This window comes from Lissotriton vulgaris, chromosome 8 (assembly GCF_964263255.1).
Source record: "Lissotriton vulgaris chromosome 8, aLisVul1.2, whole genome shotgun sequence".
Lineage (NCBI taxonomy): Eukaryota > Metazoa > Chordata > Amphibia > Caudata > Salamandridae > Lissotriton > Lissotriton vulgaris.
Window position 1 is genome coordinate 1,125,395,156 of NC_141696.1, and position 23,143 is coordinate 1,125,418,298.

The 23,143-nt window shown below is 48.3% G+C and overlaps 1 protein-coding gene across 5 annotated transcripts in view; it reads left to right on the forward strand.

Moving 5' to 3' along the window:
* Positions 1–23,143, forward strand: part of RCBTB1 (RCC1 and BTB domain containing protein 1) — a 324,966-nt gene that overhangs the window by 54,748 nt on the left and 247,075 nt on the right. For 3 of the 5 annotated variants that reach the window (XM_086934964.1, XM_086934966.1, XM_086934963.1), the window contains one exon: positions 3,188–3,355. In XM_086934964.1, the coding sequence (XP_086791090.1) occupies positions 3,212–3,355 (144 nt within the window). In that variant the 5' untranslated portion in view covers positions 3,188–3,211. Of the gene's footprint in view, positions 1–3,184; positions 3,356–23,143 lie in introns of all 5 variants that reach the window. The other 2 variants (XM_086934962.1, XM_086934965.1) reach the window with 1 other exon arrangement.

The window sequence follows — 23,143 nt, forward strand, 5'->3', positions numbered from 1 at the left end:
GAATCCAGAAAGATCTTCAAGCTGCAAAACTACACCGACAGGTAAGAAACTATTCGTTATGGTTGGCGGCCCAAATAACTGACATAATGGGGTGTCAGCAGCCTGCGTTTCGTCAGGTATATCACAAGTATGGGACACTTGGGTCATTGGGGGTTTTCTCGTCCTGTATCATTCAGAAATGAGGAACATGTTCTCCTTTTAGTCATGACTAGGTCCTGGGTATATCATTTATTTTCCATTTGTTTTTCACTGTGGGCTTTTCACTTTTTGGATAATGGGACAGATTAAGCACATGATAAATTTTACCAGACTATAAGGACTTCGGAGTGCCTACAGGCCTGGAAATGTCATGGGGGCGGGCTGTGTTTGAATCTGTCTTTTTGAAAACATTATATTCCAACTTCATTAAGTTTCTGAAGAGTTAAGATGTTATTTTGGGGATTTGTTATGCAAGGAAGAGAGGAATGTGCTTTAGCGTCTACACTTGGGAAGGTGGTTGTCTGTACAAGAATGGGGAATTCTTACAGGAAAATCATGACTTGTTAGGGCAAAGACTGTCAGGCATTGGGTTTTTTATAAATAAGTGTTGCCATAAAAGGGAAAGAGGAGCCTAGTTTGTGTAGGGAGCACATACAATCTTGGGCAAGTTAGTTGTGTGTTTTATCTCTGTATTCTTCTCTATTAGACTCTTCTCTCTTTTCCGCGTTCTCATTCGCTTTCAAATCTCCTTCCTCTTCTCGTTCCATTTAGTTAAGGATTTATTTGTTCTGTGTATAACGTGGTGAGTGGTATTCTACCAGTCACTAGCATAGTTAACTGTGGCTCTGGCTTCTTTTTTGTTGTTGTTTTTTTAAATAAATATTTTTATTAGATTTTCTAAAACGTCTACAATCTTCCAAACTAAACCGAGATTGCCGGCGGGCAGGGTATAAAGGTAGCAGCTGACATGTTAAAAAATTAAATACAAGACAAAAACATGAGGTACAGTTTGAGGTAATAATAGAAGCATCATGGCAATTTATGAGAGAGGCAACACTATAGGGAGAGCACGCAGGTCCCCCTGATTCTTTCATACAGCTGGGGAGTATCTCTCCCCCCCCCCTCTTTCCCCCCCCCCCCCATCTAGTGAACCCAGTCAGGCTCTACCGCAACAATCACCAAACCCCATAGTAACAAGGGGATGGAGAACAAGAGTGCAGAGAGACCCAAATGTTACTGAGTGGAATTTCCCGGAGTGGGGCCATCCACCCCAGTCTTTAAGGCCGGGGAAGACCCACCAGAAGGAGACTTGCCTATAATCACCTGGCCCCGCGGTCCACATGTGGACCTGCCAACAAGATAGCATCCCATGTGGGCAAAATTGGTTCCTTCCGTACCCCATGAGCCTCCTATCTGTAGATTGCCTTTCTTTACCAGTCCGAGTAGCCTTGGAGTTTTTACAAAAACTCCCCATTAAAGAGGTGTGTTATGCAGTTTTATATTTTATAAAGAAAGCAATGGGTATCAGGAAACGGTATGAATCATTATATTAACACAATATTACATTTATTCTATGCCCTATAAAAAATTATTGTTTTTTGGTTTGTTATCTTAGCCAATACATTTGTTTTATGTAATTTATGATATTTGTATTTAGAATTGCTTTCCTCTTTTATGGCACACTACCGAATAAAGATGCTTTGACTCACTGACCAGTGGCAAGGGCCACTGGACAAGGTGTAGAGTGCGTGAAGACAGTAATGCCAGGTCACTGAGCCAAGAACAAGGTGGGGTGGAGGGTGTCCTGCAAAAGACCTACCGCCACTCCCCCACGTCTATCCAGGCCTCAAAACAGAAGGGTCTTCAGGCCATGAAAGATTTACAGGGGTCACCGTAGTAAGCTCCACCCCTGAGGAAATGGCAGCCATCAGGGGCCCAAACGTCCCCCACCCAACTCCTCTCCACGTCCAGAGGGGAGGAGGCGATCAGGGGCACCAAGAGATATATCCCCACCACGCCCTGCACCAGGTCGCTACTAGTCTTCCTCAGCTGGGGTTGCGGGGGCCCATGTCATGCAGCCCCTGCTGGGCACAGGTAATGTAGGGGTATCTGCACTGTGAAGCCCATCGCCACTGCCGCAGGAGAATGTCAGTGCGGCAGCCGCAAACACATTGGGGCCGCCATGTACAGTAGCACTGCAACATTGGGTGTGGGCGATCTCCGCGTGCTGGCCACACCAATCCAACACTGATGGAGGGGGGGGTTGTTACGGGGGCCCACAACATGCAGACCCCTGTTGCAGGAAATCCCAACAAGGAGCACCAGCTTCGCAAAACTCACCACTGCGGGCAGGATCTAGCGCAGCCGCCGCAGACAAAGTGGGGTTGCCATTTTGTGTTCCTCCAGCTCTGGGCCAGAGGAACGGCAACGGCCTGCCAGCTCCAGTCTTGTACTTCTGGCTACATCGGTGCACTCTCCTGGGATCCCAGACACCTTACCAAGCCTCCCCCATAGAGCGGGGAGTAAATCCTGTTCGGTCTTGGCCGCGGGAATTGTGGGTGGCGAGGAGCTCTGCCATCGTGTCCTCAAGTAGAATTTTCTTTGTGTATTGTTCATTATATATTCTTTGTACAGTATTTATATGTAAAGTGTTGGTGTATTGTCCACATGAAAAATTCAAAAAATCTTTTTGATGTGTAAATAAAAGCTACTAATGAGCTTATGGATGAACTGATGACTGGTCTGCGCATCCTCCTAAATTAGAATAAGTAGCAGTATTGGCATTTTCTTCTGGTTGTTGATCGTGTCCTCCAGGCATGGCAGCTGCCCCTCCCCCCTACTATGGCTCAGGTTTATATCGCGATTCATTGCATGGTTGCTTTAGAAAATAGTACATAGTATAATGAGCAATACATTGCTTGAGTTAAGCTCGATAGTGAGAGGAGAGGGTTTTGGTTCATGTTATTTATCGACAACATTTCCTAATATGTTGGGAATTCCCACTCTAAAAATCAAAGCAAGACCCTTTTATGCCCAATGTCGTCTTTGTTAGTAATTGCCACTCTGGCTGGGTGCTAGGAAGCAAGGATTGAACGTTTTGCTAGTGGTGTGTTTGAAAGTTAACTGAATGACCAAAATTGTATACATTACAAATACATTGCCTTGTTACTATTAAATAGTACTTGTGTGCTTTTATGTTTTGCAGCAGAAATGCGAATGTGAAGCCATTTGCATGAGACCAAATCAAGCCATGGTAGATGTGGGGAAGTGGCCTATATTTACCCTTCTGTCGCCCCAGGAAATAGCATCTATTCGGAAAGCCTGCGTTTTTGGTACATCAGCAAACGAAGCTATATACATAACCCATAACGATGAGGTAAGAGCGGTTAGTTATAGAGGAGGCCTGCTTTATGGCTTCACTCATAATATTTCTATTTATTTTTTACTTCATTTAAATTTTCAATTTTAACAACATGGCGATACACTGTACACTTAGTCAATAAAAAACGCACATTTATCTAACATTAAGAATATGACCAATAATGCAAGCAAGTACGTATACAGTAACTGAGTCAACTTGAAATGTACTTGATATTAGTGGCAAAATGAGCTTTACACCGACATTGTGTGGAACTAACAATGAAGTGGGAGTCTGTGGGGGAGGCTAAGGTTGGTTGGGGCATAGCAAGCCCTGGACAGGGAGAACTTACGCTTAGTGCCTGCAATTGCATCCAGGGACCTGAACTGCACACCTCTTCTCAACAAGATTGCAACACCTCTGGAGTAGGATGAAAAAGAAGAAAAAAAAATCTGTAAGATGGCCATCTTTGTGCAAATAGGCTGTTGCTTACTGGTATAGTATGAGTCTCCTTAAGCAGGGAAATATAAATTTGGGTCTATTAATGTACGCAAGTACTTTCTGCGCCATACGACAGTTAATAAAAAATGTTACTTTTCACATTGTAAATCTAATAGCATGATCAGCCATGGCATAATATCAAAGAAACATTGATTGTTATATGCTACAATATCCGTTTATTGATAAAATAATAATGATTTGTGTGGATCACATGTGTTTCTTTTCTGATGTTCAAATCCTAAGTCTCAACATCTCTCCTCTGCCTTGCCCATTCACATCAAGCCCAAACATGTCAATGAAGTCTATTCTAGTAACTCCACTGTAAAACAAATATGGTTGGAACAGGTAACACTTAATAAAGTAGTGGCAACAAACTCCACCCCATCAGCATGGAAGGCTAGGTGGGCAATGTGGTTTCAAGGGATCATGCTTTCAAACAGAGCATTACAATACACTTTGAGGGACTACAACGCGAAATATAGTTCAGGCATATTAGATGGGGCTCAATCAGTCACTCAGACATACAAATAAGCATTATTGAAGGAATTTAAAATGTGTAATTATATTTCCAACATAGTATGGTCTGCGTCACAGATTATTATTCCCATAAAGCACAAATCTAGAAAGATAGTCACTCCATATCACTAAGTTGTGTAGCAGGATAGTCAGATGGAGACTTCAGTTTTCTTACCAGATCTATGCAGTTTATGGATTAAGTCATTCGCTTCCTCCGGTGCTGTAAACAGACCTATTTTACCATTAAATGTGAAGCATAGTCTGACTGGATATTAGCATTGCATATTGCATATTCAAGTCTCAACTTTTGTTTCGCAGGTATAATTGTCCTGCTAGTGTCTTGCACCACCTGAGTAAAGTCTAAGTAAAATGTGATCGATTCACAGATTCACAGATGTATGCTAGATCTGTCTCTCACCACCTATTACATTTTGTTTCGATCTCTGTAATTAAGCAATTCTACTAAATATATCATTCAATAGTTTCTCTATACAGTCTTCAACTCCACCCATATTTGTGAATTTGGGAACTCAACAATGTGCAGATTATGGCATCTTTAAAAGACACACAATTGGGGGGCGTGGCCAAGATAACGGCGGAGTAGGACGTGCTTTCCAATCCCTCTGGCGCCGCTTGATTAATAGCATTGTAAATCACCCTGCAGGGCGCCCATCCACGGCCCAGAAGCGGTGTCCAGTACCCTCAGGCTGTCCGGAAAGATTGAGTTTTTTTACAAAAAGACAAGGGAACCCAAAAGGTATGCCATAGGGACTTTGGGCAGTGTTATATTCTAGAGAACAATGGTCCCTATTTTGGAAGAAGAAATACTGTCAAAGGATAAACAAACGATGAATAGGTAGTATGTTTTATGTCCAGCCGGACAAGAATTTATTTATCAAATGTAAGAGCATTCATAAAATTGGTTGAGAGCATTATATTACAAGTGGGCACAGCCGTGACCCACAAACCACAAGACAAACCAACGAACACAGAAATGGCCAAAGGCAAAGTACACATATGTCTGTATGCTTGTACTCAGTAAAAAAGACTTGGATATGCATTTAGACACCATTACACATAACAATCTTGCCTATTCATATTGTATATGGTGCGTAAGTGTCGACGACAGTATTTCTTCTTCCAAAATAGGCACCATTGTTCTCTAGAACGGAAAAATTGAGTGGCGTTATTTCCCGGAGTTGAGCGGAGAAATGGGGACGTGCAGAGGTGCGGCCTGCTCGAGCTGTGCGACCCGGGAGCCGCATGACAAGCGGACGGGCCCTGCTGCGCTCTAAGTGGGGCGTCCGGAGCAGCTACTGCGGTGGGGGTTGGAGCTGGCACTGCCCGACCCTAATTGACAGCCGGGTGTGACGCTCGGCAGTACGGAGTGACAAAGGGAGCCCCGCAGCGACACCACCACAGGAGCGGCCCAGTGGAGCGGGAGACAGCGGGAGTTTCCGGCAACGATTGGAGGCCTCCATTCACACAGCCCGGAGTCGGCCAGGCCCTTGGAAGGTGAGGCGTGCGGAAGGAATTGAGTGGGGCGCCTGAACATCGGTCCGCAGCTCGGCGCACAGCGCTGAGGCCTGCTGCAGGCTCGCACTGGGGGCCGGCGGATCCTTCAGGGCCCGACGTAGGGTCCCGTGCCCTTAGCGCTTCCGTGAGGAGTCCTGGTGGCGCCCAGAGTCTGAGCGTAAGGAGGGGGCTTGGGGGTGGTGCAGAGGCCCATCGCCCGCCCGGGCCTTTTGAGCGGCAGTGCTTGGCGCCGGAAGTGTGTTGGTGGGGCCTGCGAAGCTCCCAGTGCCCTGATTGGGACAGGGCCTTGAAGCGCTCGGGACATAGCGGCAGCTGGAGCCGGAGCTGCGCAGGTGTGGCCTAACTACGCTGCTGGCGGGAGGGCCCTGGGCAGACTTTGGTGGCATTGAGTGCCTGGCTAACAGTGGTCGTCCCTCTCCTCCCCGAACCAGCCTCTGCCAGCGTTGGGCCGTGACGGCCTGGGAGGCCCGTCGCTCCTGGTGAGGTGTGAGGCAGTCTGCCGCGGTCTGTGGGTGGCCACCTGGTCATGAAGACGGTCCCACATTGGCCTTTCCTGGCGTCTGGATTAGCGTGCTTAGTGAGACAGCGACGCGGGCAGGGGGGACCGAGAAGTGGTCTCCACGCCTTCATTGCTACAAGTGGGTGACAAAATGGCGGCGAACAGGCCTAAAAAGGACAAGCTGCTGAAGGAAAGCACCCAGAAGAGCGCGCCACAAACTACCTCGCCGGCTGCTGACAAGTTCCCACGCCACGCCGTGACGACAGCGAGGCGCCTGCCACAAAAGCTTTCATGAGGGAACTGTTTGCGGCGATAAAGGAGGACATCATGGAGCTGCGCTCCCAGCTTGTCGGATCTGAAAGAGGTGAGGCGGGATGAGGATGCAGTGGGTGAGCGTGTCGCGACGCTGGAGGAACATGATGGAGGGACAGCGGAGGATGTGCATCGGCTCCAGCAAGATGTCTTACGCCTCATGGAGTAAAACATAGACCTGCAAGCCCACCCTGAGGACTTAGAGAACAGATCTTGCCGCAATAATATACCGATAAGAGCTGTGCCATGGAAGGGTGAGGGGGCGGACCTACGGCATGTCTTGAACAACGAGAACCTACAGGAGATCCAAATGGACAGAGTACATCGGGTTGGCCTACCACGGGGACCCAAGGCCCCTCCCCCTGATATTCTAGTGTGTCCACGATTTTCAGCTCAAGGAAAGGATTCTGAGAAAGGCGCGCGATCACACCCGCTTGAATTCCAAGATCATCGTCCGGTGTTGTATCAAGACCTTGCGGCCTCTACTCTGACCAAGCGGAGAGATTTCCGGCCTGTCACTAACTTTCTGAGGGAGCAAGGGGTTCCCTACTCATGGGGGCACCCGTTCAGACTTGTCTTTAAGTGGAAGATCAAGCTGATCCAGGTTCGGTCGCTGGATGCGGTCCGAAAAATTTTGGTTCTGGACCGACCCGCTACCCCGACTGTCACCGGCAACTCCCCTACCCGACAACGGCGCCATTTCCCGGAATGGCAGAAGGTCGGCAAGCTGGCGACGACAAAACCTGATCTGTCAGTAAGCCTGCGAGAAAGAGGAGCGGCAGTGGCTTCTGTGGCTCTGGTGACGGAGGCCCCAGCGGGCACTTGAGGACTGAGTCTTTTGCTTGGCCCCTGCAGGCAGATAGGGCAGTGCTCTGCTGCTTGGAGTTAATCAGGCTGAGGCTACTAGGCTACTAGGCTTCAGAGGGTGCAGAATGCTGCTGCACGGGCCATTGTGGGCCTTCCGAGACGTTGTTCCGTCTCCACTGTCCTGACCTCCCTTCATTGGCTTCCGGTCAGACAGAGAATCAAGTTTAAGGCTCTCTGTCTGACATTTAAGATCTTGAAGCTTTCCTCCCCTCCCGCCCTTGCGGGCCTTATCTCTCCGTATGTCCCCACGCGGTCCCTCAGGTCTGAATCTCACCATCTGGCGATTAAGCCTAGGTTCAGACTGCGTAGGATGGGAGGACGCTCTTTTCGTATTCTGGCGGTTGATCTTTGGAATTCCCTTCCTGTACACATTCGTGCCCTGAATAGCCTCACTCTTTTCAGACGCGCCATCAAAACTCACCTGTTCGCCTCTGTTAATTGATTCTTCTGCTTTCAGCTCTGACCTGTTATGTTGTGGTATCTGATCAGGCGCCAGGACGCCCCTTTGCTGGGGCAGCTGTGTGCCAAATAAAAGTTATTACCATAACATAACATAACATAACTGGTGCCGGAGGGAACTGCCCACAGGATCCAGATGGATAATGTTTCAATGTCCTTACTATGGGGGATGTCCTGCATCAGGACGTGGGTAATGGGGGGGTTAGTGCCATGTTTCCCTGCTCTTAGGGTCTGTTCAACGGACTATTGTTTACTCTATTTCCTTGTCTTGTTGGGGTCTACGGACACATTGTTGGGGTTTGTGTTTCTAGGGGGCTTCTATTTTGTGAGGGAGGGGGGTGGTGGGGGTAGGGAGGGGCAGTGGGGTGGGGGGCTCCGGATCAGTTTCAGGGCGATATGAGTAGGCTGTTGTATGTCCTTCCTCCACGTGAACAGCATCGGGCGGGGATTCTTGGGAGGCTTGTAATGTGCTTGTTCTGCAATGCTGTTTTGGGTATAGTACTGGGGGTTTGCGCATTGCCTTGGACGTCTGACAAATGTCCAGGTCTTTGAAAGTGGTAAGTCCCAATGTTAGGAGACTCAACGATTCTGTGCAGCGGGCTGCAAGTTTGTCTTTTATGGAGGGTCCCGAGCTGTCCACGGCGGGTACGACCTCAAGAGCCACGTATAATGCTTTTATCCCTGTGGAGCAACTATGGGGAAAGATTTGAAAATTGTTAGCCTGAATGTGCTGGGCCTCAACAGCCCGGTTAAGCGTGCAGCCATTTTATCCCTGTTGGAGGGTGCAGAAAGGGATGTGTGTTTATTGCAGGAAACACACCTCCTCTCCAAGGATACTAAGAGGATGAGAGATAGGCGTTTCCCAACACAGGTGTGGTCCTCTTGCGCTGCGAAAAAACAGGGGGTGGCTATCCTGATCTGCACCAAAGCTCACGGTAAGGTCCTGTCCCACGTCGTTGATATTAAGGGGCGCTTCTTGGCGGTCAGTATTCAATGGGGATCTACACTCCTTACGGTTGGCTCCCTGTATGCTCCAAATGTCCCACAGGAACCCTTTCTGAAGTCTGCGCTTGCGGACGTTTTAGCTTCCCCAGATGTGTGTGTGTTAGTGGGGGGAGATCTGAATGTAGTTATGGATCCGGCGCTAGATAGGTCAGCTGCCCGCACGCATCAGGCGGGGGCCATCTCCCAGGGAGGGAAGCAGTGGCTACACGATGTATGGCGCGCTCATCACCCCCTGGAACGCGATTACACCTATTACTCCGCAGCTCACAAAACGTATGCGCGCTTAGACCATTTCCTCGCCACTACGTCTCTCATGCCCCATCTATCCGCTGCAGAGATCTCCCCGCGCTCCCTGTCCGCCCATGCCCTTTTTTCCGACGGGTCGCCTGTAACGAGCAAAAGCCGCCGTCGTCGGGGTGGCGTCCCCGGGATTCCCTCCTCAATTCGGAATCGGTAATTGACCGCATACGAACCACGATTACTCAATACTTCACGGATAACGACAAAGATGGTTTGTCGCTGGGATCGGTGTGGGAAGCCCTCAAATTGGTAGCTCGGGGGGACTTTATTGCGGTTTCCGTGTCACTGGCTAGACTACGCAGGGAGAAGCGCGAAGAATTGGAGAGGGAGGTGGGAGGCCTGGAGGCGATCCATAAGCGGACTGGGGCCCCACGCGTCTGGAGGAAGTTGGAAACGAAGAGGCGTATGCTTAAACATCTTGACCTGGACCAGGCGGAATACACCCTCTTGCGCTTGTGCCACAAGTACTATATCAGTGGGGACAAAGGGGGCCGGATGCTGGCGCACAGGCTGAGGGCCCCCAAGCAGCATGCCGCTGTCCAGGCCATTCGGAACGCTGATGCGGTAGAGCAGACTACCGACGCCCGTATCGCAGACTCCTTCCGGCGGTTGTACCACACGCTCTATTGCCAGGAACCATCGGACCCGGAACGGGTAAAGGCATATCTGACGTCCTGCGGAGTAACGCCCCTCGCGCAGGCCTCGGCAGCAGCGCCCAATGCTGAAATAGGTATAGAGGAAGTCATTTCCGCGATTTCGCGGTTAAAACTGTCCAAGTCCCCAGGACCGGACGGCTTCTCGGCCATTTTCTATAAAAAGTTTTGTAGGGAGCTAGCGCCCTTTTTAACCCGTCTCTTTAATTCCTTCCGGGAAACTGGAGAAGTGACACCTTCTATATCTGAGGCGGTGATTACGGTTATCCACAAGGCAGGGAAGGACCCCATGGAGTGTGGCTCGTATCGCCCCATCTCACTCCTCAACATCGGCATGAAGCTTTTCGCTGGTAACCTGGCTGCCCGCCTCAGCCCATTCATGGATGGCATTATAGAGCCGGATCAGGTTGGGTTTATCCCACCGCGACAAGGGTGGGGAAACACGAAGAGGCTTCTGCACCTCATGGACTCGGTGCACCGTTCTCGAAAGCAGGCCCTGTTTTTATCAATAGATGCGGAGAAGGCCTTCGCCGCGTCTACTGGACATACTTGTTCGCGGTCTTGGGGTCTTTCGGACTGGGGCACAACTTCGTGAAATGGGTGCGCTGCCTCTACGCTGCCCCGCGAGCAGTGGTTCGGGTCAACGGTTGCCGATCTGCCCCTTTCCCCATCACTCGTGGGACGCGACAGGGGTGCCCCATGTCGCCGTTGCTCTTCGCGCTCTATATGGAGCCCTTCGCTCAGCAGGTGCGGGCTAATGTGGCTATTCAGGGGATCCAGTTTGGCACTGATAAGCACAAGATAAGTCTATATGCCGATGACGTGATCTTCTCGCTTACCTGCCTTCACACCTCCTTGCGGCACTTGTCGATGGAATTGCGTGACTTTGGTGGCGTTGCCGGCTTTAAGGTCAATTTTTCCAAGTCACAGGTCCTTAACGGCTCGGTTCAAGCTGTTGACGTGCAAGACGTCCAGAAGGACTTTGCCTTCTAGTGGGTTCATTCCGACATCCCGTACCTGGGGATTCACTTGGCTCCCACTATAGCGCAGACAGCCTCTCTCAACTACAAGATCTTAGTCGAGCAAACAACCAAATCGCTATCTGACTGGTCCCGCTTGCAGCTCGCCTGGTTTGGTCGGCTGGCAGCAGTCAACATGACGATCCTGCCACGCATTCTTTACCTCTTCCAAATGTTGCCCTTGAGCCCTCCACCGTGTACCATACAGAAGCTTCAGGGGCTGCTTACTAAATTTCTGTGGAACCACAAGGGTCTGCAGCTTGCATCCTTGTTGATCACGGTCCCTTAGGCCAACGGCAGACTGGGCTTTCCCTCCCTTATGGCGTACTACCAGGTGGCTTGTCTGCGCTTTATTCTTGAATGGAACAGACCGCTCTCCAGCAAACACTGGCTATTCATGGATCAGGCGGTGGCGGGCCTCAATATTTGGGGCAAATTGTAGCTCCCTCGCAAACACAGAGCGTGGGGCTTATATTCGTCACAGTGACATCACCGACGATGAAGGCGTGGGATCAACTGGCACAGCGTAAGGGCTGGACCACTTTTCCGTCGCCTATGACGCCCATTGTCGATAACCCAGACTTCCAGCCGGGCTGCTCATCCCCGGTCTTCCAGCGCTGGAGGGAGGAGGGCTGCAAGAGGGTAGGCCACCTCTTTGACCTCGATGGCTTGATCTCGTTTTCTTCACTGCGCCGGGACCACTTTGCCCTCTCAGAATCTGATGCCTTTTCCTACTCGCAGGTAGCACATTGGGTCACGCAACCTCCCAATATGGCCGATATGTCCTGCCCCCTGACGGCCCTGGAACGTTGGGTGATATGCAAAAAGGATGACTGCAAACTAATATCTGACCTATATGCCCTGATTGTTGCGCGCCCTAGGGCACCGCGTACCAAAGCGCAGGTTCGGTGGGAGACGGAGCTAGGCAGCCCGCTGTCGCGTAAAGTATGGGAAAAGGTGTTCGCGCGCAGCATACTGCGGCCAATGTTGCAGGTGCTGAGTCGGCCTACAAAGTAGTGTCATACTGGTACCATACCCCAGTGCGGATTAACTCTTGCGTTCCGAAATGCTCAAGTCTTTGCTGGCGGGGCTGTGGTGCTCCGGGCACTTTGATGCATTTGCTTTGGCACTGCCCGAAACTAGAGCGTTACTGGAAGGCGGTGCTTGATGATATCGATGAAGCCTTTCACATCACATTTCCCAGGGCTCCAGAGCATGTGCTGCTAGGGCTCCCACATCCCAAAGCGTTCCCTTTGCGTTCTATAAGGGGCATGCAGATAGCTCTAGCCTTGCTTGCAGCGCGCTTAGTTATACTTGCGCAATGCCGATCCACTGCTTCCCCTGACCCGAGGGATTGGATTCGGCGGCTGTGGCATTTGTTGGTCATAGAGAGGCTTTTGCTGTGTGTGAATGGCAAAGGTGAGGTTTATGCTGAGCTGTGGGAACCATTTATACACCTATCTCGTGATCTGCGCGAGGTAACATGTCCCAAGTACTTGCAAATCTTACACCTTATCCCGGTGGTCCTCCAGGGTGCAGTCAAATAGGATTGGAAGGTCTGGAGCGCACTGTGAGCCGGGAGGGACTTAGTGTGAACTAGGGTAATAGTAGGGACTGATCCGTAGGAGGGAGGCAGGAGGGGGGTTGGGGTGGTGGTGGGGGTGGGAATAGGGCGGTTGGGGGGGTTTGTGTTATTGTTTAACTGTTTTTGTTCTTCTCCGTAAAATGCAGTGAACGCTAAAGGTCATGGCTGTTCCTCCTAACTTTGCATAGGTCCTCGCCGGGTCACCCCCAGGGGTGTAGGCCCTAAGGCTGTGTTCAATATTGCTGGATTGTGCTCTGCCAGCCGGTGGATGTAGGCAGCCAAGCTGTGTTATGTGTTGGTATACTGCTCAATAAAAATGATTGATTCTAAAAGACACACAATTGATGGACGGAATGATTGTCCTGGATCGTGCTTCAAGATCATCATTCTTGGATTTTACTTTTTCTAGGTCAGCTTTCAGATATTTTTTGAGTCTTAGCTTCTGTCAGTGTATCATCTTCAATATCCAAGATGCTCCTCTCAGCCATGTTGGTTCTTGCATGTTGTTTGTCCAGCTGGTCCCTCATGTCATTTAGTCTCTGGGCCAGGGGCTCAATTTTGCCATAAATATAGTCCCTTGACTACTGCACATTTCTAATAGGAGTGATTTGACGTCTGCTCGGTCTCCTGAGTCCATTCCTAAGCTGCCTCCAACTGCACCATCTTGATCAATATCTTTCCCTTGTGTTCTGGAGCGTATTTTAGCTCCATCGAAGGCTAACTTAGCCTGTTTGGAGTCCGCTTTCACCATGCTAGGGGTAACGTGTAGTAGGCTAGGGCCTATATGAATGAGGGAAGTGGGCAAAAACAGGTATTTCAGGGCAATTTAATGCAGATTCAGCCCAAGGGCAGCAATGATCCTATTTAGTGAGGTAGCCCAAATGGGGCCTTGTGCACACCTGGGCTCCCCTGTCTGCATAACTAGAGCCCCAGCTGCAAACGGAGTGAACGGGTAATCCCAGTCAGCTGTCCAGACTTGTGGCACACAGACATCCCTCATGAATAGTACGGAGGGTGCACATCTGTCTTTGTGGGAAGACATAATGGATAATCATCACTTAATGTAGTGGCAGTCCTATATTCTAATAAGGATTGCCAGGGGTCTGCGAAATGATATATAGTTCAATAGGAGCCAAGAGGGAAAAAGAGATGCAGGGTGCCCTCCACTTATTAATCATCAATGCAACAAAAACCCTGTCTCTTAGGCAAAAAATATATCTATTTCTTTCAGCAGGAAATATCTCCCATCTATTTCCTCTGCTACAACAGGACCCTTTCGTTGCTATTTCCTATGTGGTAGTGTGTACAGTATTTTGCCCTAAAGTCAACAAGAACCATACCAATGTCTGAAAAAATAATTGTTCAATACATATGCAACAGTGAAAAAAGTGTGGAGGACAAAATTACCCCTCACGGGCGCACCACCATTGGGGTAACTGGCAGGTACTCATCAGATTGGGCCCCTTTTCTCTTCATAGGCAGTCCTTTTTTGTGCCAGAAAAGAAAAGAATGAAAAGTCCAAACAAGGAAAGAATGTGTAAAGTGCAGCGGAGTGATAAGCAATCACACTCCACTAGTGACAAAAAGTGATTCAAATTGGCAGACACACCTCTCTCACAACTTTTATTCTTAATTTTTAGGTGTAATCTGTCGAATTAAAAAGGATGGTAGCTATCCTCGCATACCAATACCCACTGCCAACATGTTTCTCTGCCACAAAAATTCCGGCAAATTCTTCAGGGCTAGAAAACCTTGTCACAGCACCAATGTTGGACACTTCGTTCTTTAGGACTGTCAATTGAAAAGGTAACAGAAAACACACTGAATTAAAAAACATACCCACCCATTTCTACTTTTTTGTGCTTTGGATTATCTAGACCATAATAGTTACCCTCTATCAGCTCATTTTCTCATACCCACTGGAGAGGATAGTGATTTAGTCGCAAACTCCTCATGTGAGTCCTCTTTTTGATTGACCATTCGATTGTTTTATCAATCCGAAACCTACCCCCAAAAAGACATGTTATAAAATTTATTAGAACAAAAGGGGAGCGAGATATATGCAAAATGAAGGTTCTTTGAATACGGACCACAGTCCCTTTATATACAACACTGCCATAATGTCACTAAAGCATTCACCCTTTCGTAAAGACGCCCGTCATGCCATAAGGTTTGTGAAATTCTGATGGTGATTTCATTCGATTTGGCCACATATTGAGCTCGATACAGGCAACACACCCCGACCTACACACTAGTGGTAGTGCTGTTAACAATCAACCTCTCAGTGCCTGCATAACAAATATGTGCCGGTATACTATCTGCAAATTAGATTACGGCCTCTCCCATTTGAAAGGGTGCTTCCCTCTTGCTCTGTTTGATCATTATACCCCGGCTCCCCCACACCTCACCGTATGAAGTCTCACGGAGCCTCTCGTCTCCTCCTGTAAGTTACCGCTCAGAAACCGCGAGTATAACCATAGCGGTGAGCGGACACGTGACAGCGTGGCCGGCGTGAAACGCTGTTCCGCCATCTTTGATTGGGAACACTTCCTTGCTACAAATACCAAGGTCCTATAATATGTATATTTAGAACCCGGATACCTGCTAAAACCGGAATATGAGAATATTTCACGACTTCATCACAAAGGTATATGACAAATTTAGATATGTTCCAAATGAAAAAATATTTTTATTTCGTCAGTGTGCATTTAAAAGCGGTCATAATTCTCCAATATTAATACCAGCCTGAGAGTCCATAATGAATCAATCTAAGCCAAATGTAGAATCAGTAACCTAAAAGTTCGACCACATTTTCTCACTCAGCTTAATCAATATGTTTTATTTGTGGGAGACTTTTACATCACATACCGGCATTTATAAGGAGCACAGGAGGAACAACCCTAACCCCGTAGGTGCCAATAAACCACAACTGCCATAGTCATGACACATTGTAAACCTCATTACAACGCATGGGAGGACACACAAGCAGATGGGCAAACACTGGCCAATGCCAATAGGCAGAAGCTCAGCCATATCCCAAATAATATATGTTACAAAGGGTGCCCTAGTGATGATACAACGTACACCTTTCTTAATTTTCAAGTACTTTCATGGGTTCCTTCCCAAATATTAGTAGCGGCACAGCCATCGGAAGGGGGAATTCTGGCAGACACCAAAGAGCAAGACCACCAAAACGGGAACAAGAGATTCTAATTAACCCTGTTCTATTCAATAACTTTCTTAAGTCCAAACTGATGACTCTTCTCTTGGTAGATCCAACGTGCTTCCTTAGAAATGTTTTGTGTGGTGACCATTACTCTCTCAAGGACTACCCAGGTAAAACTATGTTTCTCTGTGAAACAGTGCTGTACGAGTTTGGTGGTAAGTTTACCAGCCCTTATGGTGCTACGGTGTTCTTGCATCCTAATCTTGATCTTTCGGGATGTGAGCCCTATATATTGAAGGCTGCATTCACATAGTAGTCGGTACACTACGTTAGTAGTGTTACAGTTGCTAAAGTGATTCAAAAAACACTCTTTTCCTGAGTTTAAAATTACGCTCGTAGTTTTCTTTGTCAGCGGGCACACAGAACAAGAAACACACGGAAAATGCCCATTCGGAATAGTGGTTTCGTTAGTGTGCACCGCAGTTGGTTCACGGGTATGTACAAGTTTATCATTTAAGTTGCTGGATCTCTTAAAAGCAAACCTGGGTGGTGGCATTTGGAAATCCTTACTTGATAGAGACCAATGTTTACGCATCGATTGTCTGATCCTAGTTGCTACCGGGTCGAAGGTCATGTCCACTGGGACACAATCATCTCTTTCTCACATTCTTCTCCAAGAGGATACTGCGTGGAGTACTGAGGGCCCTTTTCTTAGCGTGTTTGACTAATCTTGACGGGTAGTTTCTCTGCTCTAACTTGGCTACCAAACCCTGAGACTGTTCCAAGTATGTCTCAGTGGTGGAGCAAATCCTTCTGAAGCGGAGGAACTGCCCCACTGGGAGATTGTCCCTCAATTGCCTGGGGTGATAGGAGTTATAAAGTAGTAGGGAATTCCTGACCGTTGGTTTTTGATGGACACGTGTGATTATTGCCTCATCCATTGCTTCAATCACCAGGTCCAAATATACAGCGGTATTATGGCTGTAGGACCACGTAAAATTCAGGCTGGGGTCCTGGGCGTTGAGCCAATTGAGAAATTCCAAAAGGAGCTCCTCTGCTCCTGACCAAATGCAGAGCACGTCGTCTATATACCTCTTCCAGAAGTGCAGATTCCTCTGAAAGGGGTTGGTGGAACGATAGAAGACGTGCTCTTCAAACTGTCCGACATAAATACATGCCAGACTGGGGGCCATAGTGGCCCCCATCGATGTCCCTGAGGTTTGCAGGTACAGTTGGTCTTTGTAACTGAAATAATTACTAGTGAGGGCCAATTTGACACATTGCATCACAAATGATAGTGGAGCGTCGTAGAACCACTCATGTTCCCCCAGTGCGCGAGCTGCTGCCACCAGCGTCACGTCGTGGGGGATACACGTATAAAGTGATTCAATGTCGATCGTCACAAGAAACTCATTGACTGGATCAAACTGCATACTGTCAAGGATATTTGCGAAATTATGTCTGTTCCAGTAGTCAAATACCCACAGAGCTTGAGTGTAAGGAACTGTATGACAATCTGGCCCGGATCTAAAGGGAAGGACAGGTGGGCCAGGCCTTCCCAAGGTAGCCCCATGGCCCACCCAAGACCCGTTTACAATTAGGACACCAGCTTTTTTCCCTATCCTTAATGACTCACCTGGCCCTGCAGCCTCGCTTAATCAGCTTAATTGTTTAGCTTTCATAAATAACACCAGTGCTGTGGGCTACATGAAGTGCCTGGGACAGGTATGAAGTCAAATGTAATGGTGGCTGTTATCATGCATGTGTGAACCACAGGGGGTACCAGCAACACTCCCAATATTTAAAAAGAGACTGAGCCAAGCTCCCATCACACGGTACTAAATAGAAAGGTACTAAATAGAAGCCATGCAGCAAAAACAGTCTGGTAGGATTTTGCCATCCCAAGAAAAGTGATTCAAAATGTACGTACAATTGTGCAAATATCTCTAGTCTGCTAAAATAGTTTTGAGGAACTTAAGGCACAAACACCACACTTTGGTGACTGTGGGTTTATTCTCTCCCAAAACATTTGTCTCTCCCAAAAAATAGTCTGTTTTGGTTATATGAGTAGCTAGAAATGCATTTTAGCGCTTCTATAACGGGCCCCAAACCGATCTTAGAAAATAGTTGGCTTATTCATTTGCTACTGAAATGTTCCTACAAGCTGTTTCACAAATTTAAATCTTGCTGCTTAGCCTTTCATTTCCGACGCAAGAATGAAAAAGCAAGCAATGTAAAAAACATTTATGTCCTGGAATCTGAAGTACTAGGTGCCCATCAACTAGATAAATACACTAGTTTCAGATAATTATGATGTTTTAGGGCATTTTGAAAGGCAGAGTGCTAAACACCCACCACTAAAGTTTATCAGCTATTGAGTAACTGATAGCTGTGGACGTGGCATGTCCTTTCATTAGACGTTTTGGAAAACGCGTACCCACAGTTTTCACAACTGTGGTGCAAAGGGTAACAAACATGATCTTTCTAGAATCAGGACAAGAGGAAAAGGTGAAGGGGCACAGAGATAGTGATCAGAGGAGAGTGAGGATAGAAAAGACGAGGGTAAGGAAAAAGAAAATAATAAGAGAAAAGAAGGGCATGGAAAGAGGTGGATGAAATAAGAGTAAAGAAGTGAATAAAAGAGAAAAGAAGAAACATGACAAAGTGGGTTGATTAGAGAGGAATAGGAGGGTTGAGAATGCCATAAATAGAAACGACGATAAAGATGCTGACAGGTGGACGCAGGAGGATATAAGAGGTGTCTGAGGAAGTAGAATGATGGAGGAGGAAAATAATGAGTAAAGTGTTTGTGAATATGGGAAATAGATAGGTATGCACTGATGGGAATGCTGAGAGGTGAGTAGAAGGAGAGTAGTGGGGAAGGATGAAGGTAAAGGATGAGGCTGTATAATGAGGAGTATGATGAGAAAGGAAGGTGGGAAGGTGGTTCGAGAGAAGGGGGATGAGCAAATGATCAGTGATTGAGAAGGGACCAGAGAAGGCCGGTGAAGATACTAGAGGGGATTCTTGGAACAAAAGGCATAGACAGGGAGCATGATGGAGAAAGAAGGAGAAGGTGCTCGGTCTAGGAGAGCCTAGTGGGAAAGCGGAAGAGAATGTGATAGAGGCAGCAACATGGTAGTCATAATTTAGGGCAGAGATCAGATTTCTTGCCCTTGCATCAGCTGTACATTTCCTCTTTGTTTCCCCGGAAATACACTGTGCTTAAGAAATAGCAACCAAATATTCTTTGAGAAAATAGCCACCCAGTGAGATGTCTAGTCCTCCACCTCAGGAGCTGTACAGATTGGGCATTTATGGGTAGAAACATGTTTGGTTAGTTCTCCTTGGGTTGCCAACTTTGATTGCTCTTCCAATTGTTAACACTGTTTTAATTACATTAAAAAGTTGCACATATCCTTACTCTCTTTAAAATACATATGGCCTCAAGGTTTTTGTAGATTTTGTGCATGCTCATGAGCACGCGCTATATAATCCACTTGGCCTTGGTGCTTCCACTTTTTTGTGAAGAACAAGTCCAGGGCAGTGGGAGTGCAAGGTTCGATTACGCACACCTGCGCATCCACACAAGTACACACACATACTTGCATGATAGCAGATCAAGCGTCCTTTACATACACAAAATCGTTACCCCATATATAGCAGCAGTGAAGGTGATGCTGACAAGAGAAAATGAGGTGGAGAGAGGAGAAGGCGAAGCAGAGAAAGGAGAGGGTGATGGGTAGGGAAGTTGGGAGAGGTGTAGAAGGGGGAGGCAGAAAGAGGGAAGATAGCACTCATGAGAGAGAAGACAGTGAAGCGAATAAGGGTGGATTGGAAAGACCGAGGAGGACGGGGCTGAACGTGAGGAATGGGTGGACAAGCAAGAAGGGTGAGGCGGAGAGAGAACAGTGAGGTGGAAAGAGAGGGTGAGGCACAGAGAGTGGAGGCCTTGGCAAGGGGTTGAGGTGGAAGGTAAGAGGTTGAGGCTGAGAAATAGGAGGGTGAGGTGTAGAGAGAAGAGGATGAAGTGGGAGGAAGTAGAGGGTGAGGTGGGTATGAGGGCAGGATGAAGCAGAGAGCGCAGACTGTAAAGCAGAAAGTGAAGTTGAGTGAAGTGGAGAAAGCAGAAAGAATAAAGTGTATAGGTACAAACCCCTAGAAATACAGAGTAAAACTTGTAGGCACAATCCGGACAGTAGGAATAGTATACTGCTCCTTGCCCCTACAAGACTATCTGCATGTCCAGACCTAGCTCTCAAACACCTAGGAGATGCAGGGCAACCCTCTTCATCTTCTTGGTCCACCCATGACTCTTCCTGTCCCTCTCAGATCCCGAATCCTGGAGCTGAGCCTGATAACAATTCACTTCAATAACCGCAGCATCCAGGGTCTTATAAAGTGTGCAGCAATTGCTTGTTTCCCCCATACAATAGCAGTCCTGAACTCGGCGATAGTTCAAGGGACTCTGTACTTCAGCCCTACAGCCTGGTCAATCTCACAATAGTGCGGTATCCGATCTTCAGTGGTGAAACTAGGTCATCACCGGTACCTGCCGGGGAGAATGCCCAATGCAAGCTCCTTACGCCACCCGAGCTAGAAGTCTGAGGCCGTTGCAGTCTCTTTGGCCAGGGTGTGTGAAGTGTCCAGGCTATGATGGTGTCAGCCAGTTATAAGTGATGCGCAGCAGCACCATCAGCGTGTCTTTGTATTCCCTTATGGCCGCTAGCGGCACCATTCCTTCCTTGCCTTCTGATGAGCCCCACACTCCCACAGAGTCCACTTGCAGTTTCCCGGCTCCACATATATTTAGCGGGTCTAAAGTATGTATAAACCATTTTATAACGCGCTCTGTTACTTGAGAGTATCCTGGCGCGATGGGAACCCGCAGAGAAAGGACAAACGGAAATCAACTTATGCCACACTCCTGAATAGATGAGTTTTCAGATTTTTCTTAAACTGGGCAATGCTTTGAGTGGAGCGCAGGTGGAGGGGGAGAGCATTCCAGGCTCGGGCAGCCACAACAACTATGGACTGGCCCCCTAGTCTAGTTCGCTTAAAGCGAGGGAGAGTCATCTTGAATAAAGAGGATGATCTGAGGGCTTGTGTGGGAGCGTAGAGAACAAATCTCTTCTTCAGGTAGGCTGGTCCCTGATCATGGGTTGCTCTAAACGAGAGTACCAAGGATTTGAACAGGATGCGCTGAGACACTGGCAGCCAATGAAGGCTACACAGCTGGGAGCGAACGCTCTGCCATCTCGGGACATTGAATAAAAGACGGACAGCGGCGTTCTGGATCACCTGCAAACGTTTGACTAAGTAAGCGGGGATGCCGCTAAACAGGGCGTTCGCGTAATCCAGCCTTGCTAGAATGAGAGCTCGGGCAACAGTCTCCCTTGCTTCTCTAGGAAGCAATGGAAAGAATGTACGTAGCATTCTCAGAGTGACAAAGCATGTCCCCGAAAGTTTATTTATGTGGTCCTCAAATCTTAGGTCCTCTCCAAACCATATGCCAAGATTTTTTGCAGGGCCACCCATCACCTTAGGACAGGGAATATTCGGGGGCCACAGCAAGTTTTTGAAGTCGGAAGGGAAAGAACCATAAAAGAGGACCTCGGATTTGTCCTCATTACATTTCAACTGTGCCATCGTTAGCCAGCGAAAGACTGAGGACAAACATAGCTGGACTACAGAAGTATCCAGATGATCATCAGGCCAGGTGAACAACAGCTGCGTGTCATCCGCATATCCTATAATCTTAGCCCCGTACTGTTCCGCTAGATATACCAGGGGAGTGATATAAATGTTGAACAGTAGGGGACTAAGAGTGGATCCCTGTGGGACCCCAGTGATAAGTGGTTTGGGCTGTGAGGCATGAGGCGGCATCCAGACCTGTTGTGTTCTGTCCGCTAAAAAGGAGGACAGCCAGGCCAGGGCACCACCACCAATGCCAATAGCAGACAGCCTGGCGAGGAGGAGCTCGTGGGGGACGGTATCGAATGCGGCAGAGAGGTCCAGTAAAAAAAGGACCGCTCTGCCGCCTCCGTCCAGGCACTCCCGAACTGACTCCGCCATCTCAACCAGTGCCGTCTCTGTGCTATAGGCCGCTCTAAAGCCTGATTGAGCCATATTTTGGCCAGCGCTGGCAAGAGGGATATTGGACGGTAATTCCCAAGGGTATTAACATCTAGCCCAGATTTTTTCAGAAGTGGCAAAAGCTTTGCCTGCTTCCAGCTTAGAGGAACCTCTGCCGAAGTTAGAGAGAGATTCACTATCTGGGTGACCTCACTGCAGACCATACTCGCCACCTCCGAGAGCACCCGAGCAGGGCAGGGGTCAGCAGGAGAGCCCGATTTAAGGGACTGAAGAAGAGGCAGTACGTCGCATTCTTCGGCTAGCGAAAAGCCCGTAAACTGTTGGATGTTACTATGGCATGATGAAGAGAAAGGACCAGCCGCTAAACTAACCGCTGGTAGCGCAGAAAGTAAGTCCTGCTGAATCTTAGCTATTTTACTAACAAAGAAATTAGATAGATCCTCGCACCATTGCACAGATGAAGGGAGAGTGGTAGTATCAGCAACGGGGGATACAAAACTTTTCACAATAGGAAAAATCTCTCTGCTGTTATTTTCGGCTTTAGCAATTCTCCCAGCATAGTAGATCCCCTTGGCTGTCTTTATAGCGGCATAGTAGTCTTTCCGGGCTGTGCGCAGGGCAGACTTTGTTTCCAAGCTATACCCAAGTCTCCAAGCTCGCTCCAACTTTTTACAACCCAATTTCAGCTCCCTCAGCTCAGGGGAGAACCAAGGTTGAGAGGGGGTGCATCGGAACCTGGACACAGTAGTATGTTTGGTAGATATGTTTGCCGCCTGTGACACCCACCCATTAAAGCCACTGACCGCCTCACCCAACACAGGAGTGAGCTTCGGACGGGCTCTAGATAGAGCCTGGCTGAACGCAGCCAGGTTGAGCTTCTGGGGATGACTCATGGGCGGTGTGGGGACTAATCGGCCCGCACCCTCCACCTCCCAAGAGAACCTAACAAGGTCATGATCCGACCACATTACTTTTTCTAGGCTTAGAGCCTTAATGGGAAAGTTGGAGCAAACGAAATCTAACAGGTGACCCCCCACGTGAGTCGAGGAGACCACCCATTGTTTAAGTTGTGCCAGATACAAAATTTCCCCCAGCCGGCGAGCTTCAGTGGAGTCGGAGACATCCACATGGATGTTAAAGTCGCCGACCAGAAGAAACCTTGGAAAGCTCAAATTTACAGTGTGGTTTGTGACCGAGGGCCGCACTGGTGGGTGCGGGGTCAGAAAGGGAGGGGGCGGAGCTAAAGAAGGAAAAAAACTTTGACCATGAGGCTGAACACAGGTCCCTGCAGC